The sequence below is a fragment of the Thunnus albacares genome, chromosome 19 (genome assembly GCF_914725855.1).
Source record: "Thunnus albacares chromosome 19, fThuAlb1.1, whole genome shotgun sequence".
Lineage (NCBI taxonomy): Eukaryota > Metazoa > Chordata > Actinopteri > Scombriformes > Scombridae > Thunnus > Thunnus albacares.
In genome coordinates, this window is record NC_058124.1 from 14,984,418 (window position 1) to 15,003,127 (window position 18,710).

Here is an 18,710-nt window from a genome sequence, read left to right on the forward strand (position 1 = left end):
GGCCAACAGGATTCCTCAGAATCTAAGATTCTACGAAAGTCAATTAAAGATTTACTTTTTTTGTTGTACTCCCCAGCTACTGTGTGTGTCTTTTTGACCCTTAATATAACAGAGCATCTGAGATCTTTGTCAGGGCCCTTGTCACCATTTTCTCCCCTCTAGGCTACAGATATGTGGTTACTTGGGTGGCCCTAGGGTTTTGTCCCCGGTTCAGGTCTAATACCTAGTGGTATTTTTTTCCTTTAAATTATATTATAAATAAATATTAAAAAAAAATATAAATATTGTTGCTTATTTAGTCGCAACCATTCAATGTTGTAGAAAATACTAAGGATTTGAAACCAAGTTTTAAGTTGTTTTCCTTACAGACAATGTGTTATATTTAAGTGCCTTTGTATTGATGTATTTCACTCATTTCCTGTCCTCTAGGTGAGTGTGGAGGTCTTGGTGGAGTACCCCTTCTTTGTCTTTGGCCAAGGCTGGTCTTCGTGCTGCCCAGACCGGACCACCCAGCTCCTGGAGCTGCCTTGCACCAAGCTTTCTGTGGGCGATGTTTGTATTTCACTCACCCTCAAGAACCTAAGGAATGGATCTCTGAAGAAGACTCAGCCCCTGGAGCTGGCCAACCCTGCCTCTGTCCCAGCCTCCAGCCACGGGCACCTCAAACCCCCCAAAGCTGTCTCAGACGCCCCCCAGAGCTGCAGTGGAGGAGGCTCCAGGCATGGGGAGCGGGAGAATGGCATCAGCCAACGGGGGAGCGGTGGAAGTGGGAACGGGAGTGGACGGGGAGCCAATGTGGAAAACGGGGATGTCATGTTTGGGGATAGAGGGTCAGTTTCTAAAGGTCAGGTTGCCGGCAGTGCAGAAGCTGGCTCCAGTAAGCCATCAGGAGGCAGAAAGAGGAGGTGGTCAGCCCCTGAAGGTCGAAAAGTAGAAAAATCAGAGGAGGAGCCACCTTTGACCCTACCTAAACCTTCCTTCATCCCTCACGAGGTGAAAGTCAGCATCGAGGGAAGGTCGAATATTGGCAAGTGAAGGCTAGCAGGAATGTTAATAACCCTTGGGATTTGGAAAAGAAAAAAACATAAAAGGATTCTACAAAAAAAAAACACAAATGCCCACATTAATGTTTCATTTGTCTTGGTTTTAAAGTTTTGTTTTCTGTTTTTGTTTTCTATCTTGAATACTGTACTGTAGAGGAAACTTTACTCTACATGTTATCACCTTACATTAAGTCCATGTAGTTTATAACACATTTTTATAGATGGATTTGATATCACACAAGCAATCAGTGCCGTTTTGATGGTTTTCATGAGAAGACTTTTGGTGAGGGATTTGTGAAGTGTGCTAAATGTTTATCGGTGGCTGTGTGGCACACAGGAGCAACGCTTGATGGCTCTACTCGGCTGGCTGCACATTACACATTATGTAAATTTCAAATTGAATTAGCTCACAGTTGGCTTCCTGACAGTGAGTTCACTCCCTGTGCACTGCAAGTGAGGCTGCCTGGATGGAAAGACTTTCCCACCACCCCTGGCAGCGCCTGCGGTTGTACATTGGGCCACAGGGGTGATATAATGTCAGCTGATCCTGAGCATGAAGGATTTGTTGGTAAATCATGCAATTTTCCATTTTGCTAAATCAGAAAATCATCTGGAAAAATGTAATTCGCCAAGTCTTTAGTATAAATGTACCAGACCGGATTTGTAATGTCATCAAGTGGTGCCGGTGTGCCACACAAAAGAGAGGGAACAACACTTATTCTGTTCAGTTCGATGTGAGAGAAGTCTTTACTTTCATCTTTCAGCATTTTATTTTAATTTGTTTTTCTTAAACCCCTCGTCTTCTATCTCACCAAGATAGTTGTTTTTAATGATTGTCAAAAACCTTAATCAGGGGTCATTTAGTCCTAGATTGAACCTAGGTGGGTCAATGTTAATGTGAGATACCCTAACCTAACACATACAAGTGCAAACACGCTGGGTTGGCGAACTTCACAGAAAATAGTAAGAGGAAGACTGCATACGATCCTCATTGTTTTCGATGAATTACTTTATATTTTTTTATCCAGAAAGGCTGCGTGAGAGGAACCGAGATAATTCTGCATGTCCGTTCTGAGAGGGTCAGGATGTTTCAAAGCACTTCACACACCTGTCACACTCACCATACAGCCGATAAATATTTGTTGTCTCTTTATTTACGCAGTACTGTATGTTTTTAGATTTTTTTTTTTTTTTTTTTTGTAGACAAGGGTAAAAAAAAAAGTAGCAACAGCACTTTGGAAAGGTGAAGCTTTTGGAAAAGTGAAGGGGTGGTTTTGGTAATGTGGGAGTGGATGTACCATGGGGTCACCAAGAAAGGGATGAATGTGATGGAGTATTGGAGAAAAATTCCAGTGTGTAGATGGTTAGAGAAAAATTTACAGTGACAAAAGGAATTAGAAATATGATGGTTTTTAGCATGTGCGCTTGTGCAGCCGGTCAGCCATGCAAACGTGAGGGAAAAAGTATCGGAATGTGTTTTGATCCCAGTGATGTTCTGTACTTAGACTGAGAGCAATGATCGGAAGCTCACGCCACAGAATTTTGAAGGGTGTCGTATATTTGTAATGTGTGTGTGTGTGTGTGTGTATGTGCTGGAGTGTGCATGATGCTAGTCTGTGTCTGTCCATACACACACATACACACACACACACATACTTACACAAACACAAAACAGTACAGACCATCCCTGAAACACAATGACTTATGATATGTACTGTATAGGTTGAGAAGCATTTAGATGAAAGGAGGTGCTTATATTTTTGGTGCATATTGTCCCTACTGCAAAGACACTAGCGGACTGATGTTGGATTTATGCACACTGGTAACAGTACAGTTGTACAGTGCTCTGTGGTGTGTTTGTGTATGTGAATGCGTTTGTGTATGAGTGTATGTATACTGTGTATAGGAAAAAGGATATACTCATTTGATATATAGACGATGCTAAATGTCCAGTGTTTCTACTTGGAGTCTTTACTTAAGAGAATCTTGCAATTTGCACATCAGGAGGAGGGAGTTAGGTGGAGACATGAGTTTTAACGGCCCTGTCCTGAAACGAGCCCTAGACCACGTGACACACTGGAGGAGACCAGGGTTTTTTGTTCCTCAACAACAGGCACTTGTCACATTGTAGAAGAACAGGTCAAATTACATTCAAAGTTTTACCAACACAAGCATAGCTGTAAACCAGAATTTTAACACGTGCCTGCCTACTGAATTTAATTACAGATTTGTGGTGTATCTCAAGGTGAATACTGACTTTTTTTTTTGTCCACTTTCCCTGCTGTTTAAACCGGGGTGTCCAGGGTGTAGCGGCTTGGGTTCAGTTCTGAACACGGTCTGTGCTTTCAGCCAGCTGAAACCCTATTTCACTAAGATGTAGCAGTTACCTCAACAGATGTGCTTGCTTGGTTGGACCAACATTTATAGTTCTGTAAGCAACTGGGTCAGACTAATTCAACATCCTCATAGGCTCTCGCTCTCTCTCTCTCTCTTATATATAAGAAAGTCCTGCTCTCCTTCTGAGCTCGGTTTCCGAGGTGTAGCGTGAAGTGTCTACTAGCTGACGATCCTTTGGCGATCTGATTATACTGCATGTAAAAACGTCTGTCTGTTGTTGGAAGGTGGAGATGGCTTCCTACATGCATATCTGTTGAGCTTTCTATACAGATCAGTTGTATTTTCATCCCACTGACAGTAAGTTAAAGCAGTAAGTTTTAACTGAGTGGGGCAGCGCTGTTTCAGGTGGTGGGAGTTTACCAGGGTGATGGCAGGATGGATGTGTGCTCCGATGGCTGAGGAATGGATGAATAGGTGGTTGAATAATTGTGCAAATGGATGGTGATGGTGAGTGAATGAGAAGACCCCCCCCCCCCCCTCCCCCCATATGAGATTTGAAAATGCTTTATTTTTTATAATAAAACAGGGTTTCTCAGATCAACACCACCACAGTAATGCATTTTCATTTCTTCCTTTTCCTATTGAAACATCATGATCATTACGTAGTAGTAATATGTGTGTGTGTGTGTGTGTGTGTGTGTGTACCTGTTTTGCAATCTGTGTGTGTGTGTGTGTGTGTGTGTGTGTGTGGCTGCGTTTTGTAAATGCCCCCCCCCCCCCCACCCCCACCCCCCTCACCCCCTTCCCTATCAACATAATAAAAAAGCAGAACAGCAACATCTAAACAAACCTGTCAACCACTCAGACCATTAAAACTTTAACTGTCGGTCAGGTTTAAAACAAACAAACAAACAAACAAAAAAAGAAATATGGAGCCAAAGCCAAGTGATGCTGTTGTTACTTTGGTTATTTTAGAAAGCAATAGTACGATAATATTCAGGCACTCTACTTGTGTATGAGTGGAACACACACAAACACACACACACACACACAGAGAATCATTCCACTCACGTTATCTGCAATAAGCATTTAATAATAATTCTCTAGCATTACAACCAAAACAGATTTCTATACGCAATATAGAGAAAATATAATCTTGTCATATACTGGAAAACGTTTTTAGAAGCTCATATACCCAGAACACGACTCACTTCTCCCCTTAAAGTACGCCTAAATCTTTTACGAATTGCAGTTGCAACACCAGTTGCTAGTTTTTCAGGGAAGTGTCTCATATATGCAGTAACTGAACATAACCCCCAAAACCTCCTCTTATCCCAGCTGGTCAGAGTCACAAAAAAAAAAAAAGCAAAAAAAAAAAAGCTGTTGTTACGCTTGCAGGTGTAGCTGTGCGTCGTTTGAAAGTGATGTCACGTGCACCTGAAGTAACCAGCAGGTGTTTAGACTCCGCCCAGGTCTGGCCTCGTTGCCACGTCTCCCGTAGTGACCTCGTTAACTTTGTTTCAGGTACCCAATCATAGCCAGCCAGCCTCACGTGCAACCTCTTCCCGAGGCGAAGCAATCGTTTAACCCTCGACAACCGTTAGCTACCTTTCAGTGTGGGCCTGGCCTGGACTGCCTGTTCCCCTCTTCAACATCATCTTTTGATATTTGGTCTCCTTTTCACTACTAGCTTATACAGGTCATTGTATTTGTACGTCAGTGGAAATGCATGCTTAGTAACGGACTATGAAACAAAGCAATCTGAAATGTAGACACTTTCTGAATACAGGGAGGGAACGGCACATCATTGCAAGGTTTCAACATTTTTTGAGGGTTTGATGTTGTTTTGATTTTGTTTAATATAATCCCAAATTGAATCTTTTTTTTTTTTTTACCCCTTGAAATGTACCGCAACGTGCAATACTTAACATTTTGTTTTTCCCCCCTCCCTTCACTGTGCCAAGTGTATGTAGCATAGTCCTACTCCAGTGTCTCATCCTTGTTAACGGCTTGTGTGTTTTACTGTCTGTCAATGAGTCGGGATGTTTGTGAAGAGAGAAAAAAAAAAGAAAAAAACAACGGAGAGATTGCCCGTACCTCTCTTTCCCTTTTGTCCTTTGCGGCCTTCCTAAATTTGTGAGTGTGTGAGACTGTCATGTCTCCTTGGTGTGTGTGTGTGTGTGTGTGTGTGTGTCTGCACCACGTGTCATGTGTGTAGTATGTTTGCTTATGTGCACCCCGGTGTTCAAACATGTGTGAGTGTGTTAGGTGTGACGCATGTGTGTGTGTGTGTGTGTGTGTGTGTGTGTGTGTGTGTGTGTGTGTGTAACGGAGTATTTTCTCCTATAATTGTCTGTGAGATCATAAACCTTGACCCTCGGCGGTTCACGGTGAGACCCACAGAAAAAAGAAAAACCTCATTGCTAGTGGGGACCACTTTTTTTGTAAAAAAAAACAAAAAAAAAGGAAAAAAAAACAAGAAAAAAAAACAACAACCAACCAACAGAGATGCACATGTAAGTAAGTAGAGGTAAAAGACTTGATAATGTTTCAGCACTTTCTAATCCTAGGATGGGCTTGGTCTAACCCCTCTGTCTCAGACCGATACCTTCCCTAGGGGTAACATTCATTCAAAACAGACAGAGAGAATGAGAATGAAAAAAGGGGGTGAATACTGATGAAAAAGAGAGACTCTGGCTCTCTGGTAGATGGAGATGGTTTAAGTTTTTGCACATCACCTTGCCGTAACCTTGTGTTTATCTGTCTGTGCTCCATCTCGCTTGGCGCCCGGCGCGTTCTTGGGTCCAACGGGCCGAGGTGTTAGGTGGTTCCTTGGTTCTTTTCTACTAGGAAAACCTTTTATCATGGAATGCATCCCTTCTTTTGTCGTGTTCGGGGATTGTTTGGAATCTTTTCCCACCCCACACTAACCAGGCTGTGCCATTAATTAGGTCTTTTTGTTCACATTTTGAGTTCTAATTTGGCAGATGTTTGTCAGGAGTCAGCACAGCTGGGTTTAGTCGTTGGGTGTGGAAAACGGTGCACACAAACCTTTGCTTTGTTTGCATTATCTTTGGTGCAGGAGCTTTTTTTTTCTGTTTTCGGTCTCCTTGTAGCACTCAATATAATGTCAGGGGACTTAAAACTATGTAGAGAATGTGTCATTGTTGAGTTTTTATGACAAGCTTCCTCACTAGAGGAACACTGCTAATGTCATCTTTTTTTTTTTTTTTAAATTGGCTTCTTGCACAACTTGACAAATAAAATGAATGTTGGTGTGTGAGCTTTGACTTTTCGATCAGAAAAAAAGGCATGTGTGCTCTTTGTTTCTTGATGTTTGTACTTTCATTTTGCAAAAAGGATGTGTTTTTTTGGCACTTTGTTATGTTTTAAAAGTGAACAGAATTCGATCAGGATTCCTTTTTTTTTTCATTCTTTTTTTTTTTTTTTTTGTATGACGTCTCGTCAATGTCCATAGCGCTGGATAACCAACTCAGGCAGAAAGAAAAAAAAAAAACTTGTAGACGCCCTCTTAACAGTTTAGTTTCACCCCAATCAATTTACAATGTGGGCTGTTTGATATGGGTTATAAGATATGTAAATTTATTACATATAATTTGATATGATTGACAAATGTCATTATTGACAATTAACTATGAATTATTATTATGATATTGTGTGTATTATGCTGGAGATGGCTTGGATTATTCTTCAGTGTACTCAACGTCTTTGGTCTGCCACTCTGTGCAAGGCGACAAACACTTCAGCAGGGGACAGGCTGCACGGTTTGTGACCTCTGACCCTGCCCACTGCCACGGAGGGGATGGATCCGTCAGCTGTGGCTCAGCTGATTCCTCCCCCTGTTCTGAACACTCAGCCCTGAGGCTAGCAACCAGTCTGTGTAGATGTTTCTCTGCTAACCTGTGACACCCAAGTACTGAACTGAAACTTACTGGCCCGTGAGAGGCTGGCAGAGAACTGGACATCAGCACAGACCTGCGAGGACAGTTTGGCCTGCAGGGGGCCGCAGCAGTTCCCAGCCAACTTGTTTGTACTATATTGTACTCACCAAGTCCCTGTGTCTCACCACCCCTTTCCTCTATAGCAACGGAGAAACCCTGTTGGTGTATGTATTTGACATCTGTACAAATGCACCTCTTTGAAAAAGAAAATGAAACCTTGACATATCTGGAATAAACGGGCAACTTGTGTTTTTATTTGAATAGCAACACTAGCCAGCACTTCCTATAAGGTATTTCACCTGTTTTAAATGACACAACACCACACTTTTAGGTGATATAGAAACTCGGACAACACAAACATTGCATTTCAAAACTGTATCCCTCAGTAGTTGTGACATCATGAGTCAGAAACTAAGCAGACAATAACTCCCTCTAGTGTATGATCGTCTGCATAACATCCCCATTACTCCGGTAGTTCTCAGTTGTTAAAAAAAAAAAAAAAAAACACTTAGGTCATGAGAGTTCATGAGTTTCAGCCGTCTTTGACAACTTCGCTCTGCTCTCAACTCATGAATGTCACACAAATACAGTGCAAGGAGCTATTGTCATTTTAAAGGGTAGAATTGGAATATGATAAAGATTCAGTAGATATTTTAAAACAAGTCCTATGAGTCTACAGTCATGCTAGCCGCTCTGTGAAGCTGCTCTTAAACACAGCAGTGCTTTGAGCTAAACATGCTCACCATGACAATGCTAACATGTTGAAGTTTAACAGTATATTTACCCGGTTCACCTTATTACTTTAGCCTCTTAGCATGCAAGCACCGGAGGAAATGTCACACAATCACCAAAATTAAAATGAGTTATCATCTGGGGATCATGAATGTCTGTACCGAATTTTGTGCCAATCCATAAAGTAGATGTTGAAATATTTAACAGGATAAGTGAAAACTTCTACCAGTTGTTGGTGCTAGAGCAAAAGTCAGGGGATCACCTTAGTTGGTAGGATTTATCCCCTGGGACCCGTTAATGTCTGTACAAAATTTCATGGTAATCCATGTAGAGATATTTCAGTTTGGACCAAAGTGGTGGACTGACAGACCGACATTGCCATGCTGAGAGCACGGCTAATTAAAAGAATCTTGATCGGACATCTTTAAAAGAAAAACTGAATAAGGATAAAGGGAGACTGACAGCATATTACATTTTTTGGTGACAAAATACATCTGATATCAGTGACTTGAGTACTAGAAAGCAGCACATCTGTGTTTTTTTTAGAAATCCCCAAAGATAGAGAGAAGAGAGAGAAAGAAAGATAATGTAATAGTTGATTGGTTCATGTAGGGGACACCTCTTATGGTTCGCCCTGTGGAGAGGCGAAAGTGGAGGGTCAGCAGGAGCAGCACATCCAGACCTGCTAGTGCTTCAGTATCTTACTCAAGAACACTTCCCACCACCTGTGCAAAAATATATATTAGGTAACATCTAACACATTGTGCGCAACACCTAAATGACAAGGGAGAGATGACACTCAAATACTGTATTTTTTATGTGACCTAAGTTCCATCAAACTATTTTTTTTTCTATTTGTGCTTGTTCTCCCTCGTGGCTTGTTAGATGCTCATCACCACCTCTTGCTGTCAAAGGAAGTGGCAGCGATGCCGGTGCTGGCTGTCACAAACACGTGGGAGAGTCTTTTTTTGGGGATTATCCTCAGGTAAATGATGTAATAGCACAGCAGGGAACTACATGGTGTTAACTCCAAGATAGTTTTCTCAGAGGATGGATAGCAACTTTGTCTTGCATTCCTCTAAGATCAATGAACATGAAAAAAGTTGAAATAAAAAAAAAAAACTAACATGCATTTTCTCATCCAGAAAGAGGAACCAGACTCCATTTTCTGTCTTCATTGCAATATACAACGAAACTGTGTACATTTAGTGCAGCTTTTCTCTTGTATTTTAGGTTAGAGTTTTAATTTAATACTGTTTAATTATATCATTGCTACCCATAATATTTCCCTGAAGATCTGTGTTTGAAGTACTGAGAGCAGCTCCTCAGTGCAGTGGAAGCCGCAGATCTTGAGACACCCTTGATTCGAAATGTCAGGCGCAATGGAATCGGTGACTCAGATGTGACAACTTTACATGTACAGAAAGGTAAACCGAGTCTTTCTCAAACACATAAAATGTTTGTAATATATGAATCCAGAGGCCGTCATGTTCATTTGACTCAGGAATCTTCCTGACGTACCCAAAACAAACACACACACCATATAAGAAAAGATCCGCATTTTGTTGTTTGCTATCAGGAATATGATTGGCACACCTTCACAGAACGATCAGCACCACTGGGTAAATTAGCAGAGGGTCCTGCATGCAGTTTATTGCAACATAATTTCTCCAGTGACACTTAAAGGGTGAAGTCCCTGGTTCTTGCATATTGATTTGCACATTCACTCCAAATAACAGTTCAGCAGAGTAGTTTACCCAAAATGATCTTAGCACTAGTATCAGCCTTCTCCCGCTGAGTGTGTTTACATGGGATGTGCTTCATACAGCTCACATTCTTGATATGCTGTTAGTGTTGAAATACACAAGTTAAGAGTATTCTGAAAGATCAGATCTGAGATACACAAGCCTCAGTAGTCTGGCTCTCTCATTCCCATTTCCTAAAATTGTGTAGGATTTATCCGGGATTTAAGTAGAACAGGATATCTACTCATGCCCATTCAAAATCTGAATAATACATTGAATGCATTATGTGTCTGTAGCATGTAAACACACTTGCTGTAGGATAAAGTTGACCGGAGTGCTTCGATGCCTTTGGGAGTTTGTTTCAAGTCAAACTTGAGTTTATTTTTAATCACAATCTGCAGGAAACTAACAGCTTTCTGACAGCAGATATCCTGAGAGAAACAGATTGTGTGATGGTGTTAAAGTGTATGTGTGTGTTTGTGTGTCTTCCCTTACCGTCAATACACAATGCATATTATGCAGTCTGTGTAAGTGTGTGTGCATGTGTGAACCCCCCTTCCCCTCTTCACTAAGCGAACATGTGACTGGACTGTTGCGTGACGCGAATGAAGGTGGTTCTCCTGCTCAGCTCTTTGAGCTTTGCGGCGCCCACGTAGGTGCAGGTGGAGCGGAGGCCCCCCAACACGTCACGGATGGTGTTCTCAACATCTCCTTTGTAGGGAACTTCCACTGTCCTCCCCTCAGACGCCCTGAAGATAGAATAGAAAGAATAGAAGTCCTTAGAAGCATACTTGGTGGGACTGATGTAACCACATTTATAAACTCATCACAGTTGTTACATATCTACTAAAATCAGCCTCTCACCTATACTCAGCAACTCCACCCACATACTTCTTCATGGCTGTGTCAGAGCTCATGCCATAGAAGAGTTTGACCTTTTTGCCGTTCTTCTCTATGACCTCCCCGGAGCACTGGTCATGCCCTGCGAGCATTCCTCCCATCATCACAAAGTCAGCTCCGGCACCTGTGGTGCAAAGGAGGAGGCACAGTGGTGAGTACTGCACAATCAAATATGACCCAATGTAATACGTGACTTATGTCAGTATGAAAACAACAAAAAATGGGTGGGTTGAATACTTACCAAAGGCCTTTGCTACATCTCCTGGGCAACTGCAGCCACCATCCTGAACAGAGAGATAATTCAAATCACCATATACTGAGGTCAAGTACTCTTTGGTGTTAATTCAAGCAGCATTTGAGGACTGAGGATGCCCTCTACTGGCTGCATCCCAGTATCATCATTGTCAAGACTATATTAGAAAAAAGCAGAACTTTTATGCAACTGAATGACTGTAATTCTGTTGAATTTTCCTGCAGCTCAGCTCAGCTTAAAATAAATACTGTTCACTCACTTCATTGTGTTTGAGCAGATAAAATCTTACCTCAAACCTCGAAACAATTATTACTCAATCATGCTGATCTACACTATAGATTAGGTAAGGAAGGTAGGTAGTTCCCTATCCTGTACATGAATGGCTTCACATGAAACAAGCAAATGTTCTCTTTGAAGTGCAAAATAACTCAATGCAAACTATATTGATGTACTTCTTTGTTATTTTTATTCCAACATCCTGCATATTTAGAATATATTTTGCATGATAATCCAATACCTCTGTATCTAACTTGATCACAGTGAATTACTTCTTTGTTGGACTGATGCCCACAAAACCCTTTGTGTGTTCCAATCTACATATGTAGTTATGTTTTGTTCAGTGATGTGGACTTACAGAGATAATGTGTCCTTTGAGTCCGTGGGCTGAGTCTGCACACTCTATAACAGCACTGAGTTGTGGGTAGCCTACTCCTGTCTTGATCCTTGTCGTGCACACAGACCCTGTAACACACAGTTCACAGTGTACACTTTAGAAAAATCAATCTTCATGTACCATCTCCGTCTGTGTTTAATTGCTGCTGCTGTAACTACAGGAACCTGCTGTCTTTCCTGAGTTGTCAGGTCAAGTGGCTATTCTATAGTCAGGAAGTAGAGACCCAACAATTCAGATAATTTAATATAAATACGTAAATGCCAGGCTACTGAGAGATTTAACAACCAATAAAGGAAGTGACACTAAAGGTCACTGGGATCCACAGTTGTAATTTTAAAATGGTTTGCTAAATACATGCTGCATAAACAAAGAATAATTCACTGGTAATAAAACCCTGTTGTAATTCAAATCCTGCAAACGGAACATGTAGTTAGTGGCGCCGTAGCGTAAAAAATACACACACACTAAATGTACAGTAAGAGGCACTTTATGAGTCTATAAAGTGAAAACTACAAGCAGTTAAACTTTGCTGTAGCTTTCCTGGCCTTTGTGTGTTTGCCTGACCTGTCTGCCTGTCTGTCTGTCTGTCTCCTCGCCTCTCTCAGTTGTGTCTGTGCTTGTATGTGCTGACTGCACAGTTTCTGTGTTGACTTTGAGGGAGCACACTCCTCAGACCTATTCACAAACACACTCAGACAGTCGCACCCACCCACCTGGTCCGATGCCCACTTTGATGATGTCAGCTCCGGAGAGGATGAGCTCCTCCACCATCTCCCCTGTTACCACGTTACCGGCCTGCAAGGAGACAATCGTAAGATACAATACATCCATACAGTTGCCAGCCGGTGTCCTGAACTATCTTTCTTACCATGATGGTGTGTTTGGGGAACTTTTCTCTGACCGTCTTGACAAACTCCACAAAGTACTCAGAGTAGCCGTTGGCCACATCCAGACAGATGTACTTGAGGGCAGGGATGGCTTCCAAGATGGCACACAGCTTCTCCAGATCTGCTTTGCCACTGCCTGAGCTGGCAGCTACATGCTGTGGGGAAAGTCACAAGGCCGTACTTTAATGCCTTTATAAATAAAAATGTCAAAGTTTGTAATTATGTTCTTGCTGATAAAGAGGAACAACCTAAAAAGAAAGAAAGGAAAGATGAATGTTGTTACCTCTAAGCATTCTGGATGGTTAGCAGCAAAGTTTTTCCAGTCTTCTACAGTGTAGTGTTTATGAATGGCTGTGAAGAGGGTGTGCTAAAAAGAGAGCCAGGGAGAGAAAAAGACAGGATTTTGTTGGCAGCTCGATGCAAAACGAATTCCACAAACATAAAAATCCACATTTTTATTTTTGACAAATTATTTGCAGCACTCCTTTCTAAACTCATCATACTTTCCCCTCTTCAGTTTTGTTTCAAAGTTTGTTTTCAAGTTTCACATGCAAGAAAACAACAGGCTGTCAGGTTGAGGAGTAAATCATTCAGTTCATAACTGATGATTAAAAGATTACAGACACTTTGATTTTCTAAGTCAACCTTGGCTGTTACAAAAAAAAAGAAGAAGAAGTAACATCCCAGAAGCAAGCAGATGTCTGACTGCTTCTAGGACAAGGTCGTTAAATTCATGTTTTTCCCCAAGACTCACCACAGCATCTTGGTTTTTGTTTTGTGATTCTATGTCAAATCCTTCCAAAGAAATCTCAGTGGAGGGACACACACAGAGATCTTTGGCAGGGACCCACAGACAAAATGCACAAACACAGTGCTGCTTCTATTTATTTTTCATTCATTAAGTTGTTAACTCACTTTGCTGAGGACCTGTGCCATCTCAAATGTTCCTGTGGTGTCCATGTTGGCAGCGATGATGGGGATGCCGGTGTAGGTCTGTTTGGAGTTGCGGAATGTGAAGGTCCTCTGAAGGTCCACCTGAGGGTGAAGAGAAATTGGAAATTTGTTTAAGGGAAATTAATTATGGCCTACTGGGGAAGTGGAAAGAAATTGTGACTCTGGCTATGATTTTTTTTTCTCTGAAGTTGCCTGAAGGACACTAATGATTTTCTTAGAAATGTGAGCAGCTCATGTGGCTCATGTTCTGAGTCTGTGTGGTCATTGTGGGAAGGCACTAAATCATTTAGATCAGATAGCTAGCTAAGCCAGTGCTGCTGTAATGTGATAAGCCACATGAAACAAGCAGTGCTCATTGTAACACACTATCTGTACCCTTTACAGGAAAGTATTTATCTGTACTCATGATGCAAGGCATTTCTTTTCAAAAACAACATCTGCAATAAATAAATCTTATTGCAATCACTTTACATAATCCAGTAACCACTCAAGTGTCAGCTACTCAGTACAAGTGGAGTTCACACATACACAAGTTTTAAAGCAACACAAGGTAATTTTTGAAAGAGGAAATATCACATTCTTCTTCTTACAAATAAAAAGTTGAATTCATAAGCAATAAAACAGCCGTGGTCAGTTAAATACACTCAGGGGTTTTACTGGTACAGCCTTATTTGGTCTGGTATGACCACTAGCTTATGGTGGCTAATGCTAACTAACATTAGCTAACTTAACTGAGTCAGTATAGTGACTTTATGATTCTTTAGGACTGTACGGTTACACTACATTTACCAAAAAACATTTAGAGAAAGTAAATGTTGTCAACATGCCCCGAGACCTCAATATTTCAAATTATTATGCTAAATTGGAAACACATATTACAGGAATTGTAAGATGTATGGAAGGTTATTTTCAGTATGTTTACACATACAAGGAATTTGACTCTGGTTTATTGGCTCTCAGTGTACTTACATACACCACAACAATCTTCAGAAAGATACACAAGGAATGTCTCTGATAGGCTATATAAAGAGGGATATAAATGTTTGAGACATAATTCAAGCCATCAAAATGACTCCCTTTATTTAATAGTTTCAGAGTGTTGAATGCTTTTGTTGAGTAGAGCAAAGACATCCATTATGCAAAACTACTTCAGCTGTGAAAACAGGCTAACAGCATAAAGTGTGCCATAACCTTCACGGAGAAATGATTTTCAGAGCCACAGCAAAAATGAGGCTATAACTCATAGGCGGGAGAAAGAGGAAAGTAGTGACAGAAGTATGGATAAGAAGGGAGGAAGGAGCGTCCAGTCTGGCGTATCCATTTTCTTGCTGCAGCAAATCAATAAAGGCCTCTTCTTAAAGCACAATGACTCAGCAGAATTTCCCAGTCTAGTCACCAGTAAATCATGACACGTGTATGACACCAGCATCGAGCATGCAACCTCAGTTATATAGCATTGCTGTGCTTTATGCTATGGATTTTATGACCATTTAAAGTAACAGAATCAATAAAACATCAGTCATCTAGATGTAGCTGACTCAGATCTGATGTGATTGCATCTGCAAAAAAGCTAAAAATCCACATTGAATGGACATGTTTATGCTAAATTGTGGTGCATCAGTACTTCAATATCTTCCATGGTGTTCAGATACCCTCCCCTCCTCGACACAGCCTTGATGTAGGGTAAATTTAGCTTTGGCAGGTGGATTTCTGTTCATGTTAAATGCAGCAATAATTCAAACAAGAGCAGTCAGAACGTCAACAGATGGATGCTTGTGGAGTACACGGGCCACCGGTTTTGGCTGCAGTGTTTTGGCTTGCTGCAATGAAGTCATGTTTTGTAGATTATAGGCCTCTGAAATAATTTATAATTTTAGATGTTTCTCTTAGGCTGCATGAAAAACCAGGACATTTAACTGAAAAGTTTGAATGAAAGAAGTCACAGCAGGAAAAGAGGATTTGATAGAAAGTTCAGAAAAAGTAGAATTGGTATTTACTACACTCAGTACACATCAGTGCATGCCCCAGTGCCAAGTAACCTCTGTGATATATATATATATATGTGTGTGTGTGTGTGTGTGTGTGTGTATATATGTATGTATGTATGTATGCATACACACACACACACACACACACACACACACATATATATATATATATATATATATATGTGTGTGTGTGTGTGTATATATATGTATGTATGTATATGTCATATAAATATGTGTCATATATACATATACATATGTATATATATAGATATACATATATATATGTCTTATGTTATCCTGATATCTCTGTGGCATATGGAATGTGTTCTGGTTGGCTGTATCACACAGTCCTATTTTTAAACAGGTTTTCTGAGAAGTCTCCTGTGTCTCATGTTGCTTGCCACCCCTCAGGAGCCAACTCTCTCCCACTTACACCCCAGATCTGGTGCCATCACACCAGTATCATGATTTTGGGTCGGTACCAGTACTCGATATAGTGACACATAGCAAAGTTGAGGAAGTTATAAGTACAAAACAACAAGAAGAGCATTGTGTTGTCCTAAAGAGCCAAATCAAGGGGTGCTGGACACATCTTGGCCTGTTTAACCTGCTTAAAATAATAATGATTGAGCAGATCAAGTCAATTTGGATAAAAAATCTACCTTTTTTTTAATCTCTGACTCTTCTCTTTTTCTTTTGTTGTTCTCTCTGTTATTGGTTATAGTGCCTGTCTGTGACAGGCTAGCCTTGTTTTCTGTCACCTTTAAGAAGGTCACTCCACTGTTACATGCTCATTCAGGCTAGTTTCTTTTTTGCTCAGTGAAGTACAAAGGCAGTCCATAACTACTGGCTAACACAAAACAAGACAATAAGAAGAGACATAAATATTCATATAAACATTCTTATAAGATTATGGGGGTTAATAAATGTCACTGCTGTTGTTATTCTGCAAGTAAATATATCGATTATTCATCTTAAATCATGTTGTATCTTCATTTTAAATCAGTGTAGCAAACAGAGTTAAAGGGCCCTAAAATGCTGTCCCCCCCACCTCCCACCCCCATGTTTAAATAGTTAACATATCACTATTACGTCACCCACCATAGAGGCGTAAACGTAAGCGTACTTCCTGAATGCAGCACTAAACAGATTATACTCCTCCTGAGAAGAACCCTGCTCTGATGGTTAATTTAACAGTAGCTGCAATACTTGGATCACATTATCAGAGTAGAAGCAATTAACAGCACCAACCTCTGAGCGACTCTTGAGGCTGCTCCTCTTGGGTCTGAAGAGGACATCTTTAAAGTCCAGCTTGAGGTCTGCATCTACTCGAGGCATCTTGGATGCCCAGAACACTGATGACCAGGATGAGGATGATAAGTAGGTGGAGGAGACTCCCTTGAGGAGGGCTGCAGCAGCAGTGGTGGTCGATGGTCCCAAGCTCCAACCACCAAACCCGAGCCTCCAGGCGGCCAGCGTATTTATAGAAAAGGGGGGCCCAGCCCAGCCCCGGCCCCCATGGCTTTATTTGGGCCTTGGCTCCCTCTCTCTCTCTCTTTCCCTCTTCCTCTCTATCCCCCTTACTCTCTTCTCCCTCCACTCTCCTCCAGCGTTTTCTCTCTCCCCCCTCTCCTTCTGCAGAGTGGCAGGAGCAGCAGTGGCCAAGCTGGCAGGCTGTCCCAGCTGCTGACGCATACACACACACACACACACAAACTCTTACACACACATACACAGACATGGTAGCACTGCAGTGGGTTGTGTGCTGCAGTGCTAAAGAGCACACCTGCTGTCCATTTGGGGCATTGCTTGGCAGAGAGGACAGAGGAAGGGAGGGACACAGCAAACAAAGAACAGAGGGTGAGAGACACAGAGGAAGAAAGACTAGAGCAGCAACACAGTAGTGGTGCTCACTCCTATCGCTTTAACAAGCAGACTAAAATGGAAGAAGTCATGAATTAGTCATGGCAGGAAGCGTGCAGTCAGGAAGAAAATGCTTCGTTGTTTCTTTGTACATTTGTTTTTCTATTTATCTTTCCTTGCTCTAGTGTGTCTTCTTTAAATTGCTAATGGATCAGTTGATCTGTCTTGAGTTTTGCTTGAGCATGATGATACTACTAAAGAAGAGAAGACTGAAATACTTTGCTTTAGTCTTACTCTAGAGTTTTACCCTTCAAGCAGCCAAAACTCTTGAATTCTTAAATGGACCTAATACAAATCTGAAACTTAAAAATTACACCAATAGAGAACAACCAGTGGCAAATACAAATTATAGCACACATGAGAGTCCTGAAAATGAATAATAAAGACATTGCTATTCAATGCTGTTCATCATTTCACAGAAGAATCAATGAATGTATGAAACGTCATAAGCAACTTTAAGTCAAATTATTTAGTATATTCTTAAGTATTTATATTCAGAAAATTCTACAGACATACTTTTGCATTGCATCAATTTCCTAGACTTGTTTTTAATACTGTACATGTAACTGTTAGTACAAAGTCAGACCAGTAGATGTCAGCATAGTTGAAGAAAACAGCTGCTAAATAAAGACCAGCATGAGCTCCAGGGTCAAAACTCTTGTTAAAGTGTTTCCTGGCAACAAGATGTTCCTTTGTGATATTTATGTGTCTATTTGTCACTTCCTTTACAGCACAGTTACGCTGTTTCTAACTGGAGTTTCTTTGTGTTCAGTCCATACAGGAAGCTGTTATTCCTGAAAGCATGAAAATTGCAAAAATTAACTTTTTTTCCCACACAAAGACACTCTCATTTCCTGCACTGCAAGCCTGTAACAAAGAAAGTAATATGTGGCAAGACCATTAAGTTGACTGATTTGCATTTGACACGAAAGTTAAAAACTGCTACACAACATAAAGACAGAAAATAGAAAAAAAGAATGGACTGTAATCATGATTTGCACAGGGCTTACAGATGTCATGACTGTATGCATCATTACCATGTAACTGATAAGATTAGAGTAATCCTCATCTATAGGTAAAGCAGCTGCAGTTATAAACCTACTGCTCTTTAACCCCAAGTGCACGTCACACTAAACTGCATTGATAAGAGGGTGCTGAATAAGGGCACCCTTTTAAGGCAATAAAACTGATAAGAAAAGAACGGTTTGGCTTCAACTCAGTGCACACCATGTATCCTGTGTCAGCTTGCTACGGTAACAGCTGGAGTCTTAGGTGTTCATCTGAGTTATAGACTGTTGCAGGAAGTAGGTGAA

The 18,710-nt window shown here is 41.0% G+C and overlaps 2 protein-coding genes across 3 annotated transcripts in view; one reads left to right on the forward strand and one right to left on the reverse strand.

Annotated features, from left to right (window-relative positions):
* atxn1a (ataxin 1a) overlaps nt 1-2,253 on the forward strand; it is a 97,748-nt gene extending 95,495 nt beyond the window's left edge. For both annotated transcript variants that reach the window (XM_044335147.1, XM_044335148.1), the window contains one exon: nt 430-2,253. In XM_044335147.1, coding sequence (XP_044191082.1) covers nt 430-1,035 — 606 coding nt within the window. In that variant the 3' untranslated portion in view covers nt 1,036-2,253. The remainder of the gene's footprint in view (nt 1-429) is intronic.
* Nucleotides 2,254-9,697: 7,444 nt separating this feature from the next.
* gmpr (guanosine monophosphate reductase) lies at nt 9,698-17,022 on the reverse strand. Its single transcript, XM_044335150.1, has 9 exons — nt 16,726-17,022; nt 13,448-13,567; nt 12,816-12,899; nt 12,514-12,687; nt 12,359-12,440; nt 11,607-11,713; nt 10,961-11,003; nt 10,684-10,843; nt 9,698-10,568 (listed from the first exon to the last, which is right to left on the reverse strand). Exons 1-9 carry the CDS (start codon nt 16,810-16,812, stop codon nt 10,388-10,390), a joined length of 1,038 nt encoding a protein of 345 aa, XP_044191085.1. The 5' UTR covers nt 16,813-17,022; the 3' UTR covers nt 9,698-10,387.
* Between the last annotated feature and the right edge of the window lie 1,688 nt (nt 17,023-18,710).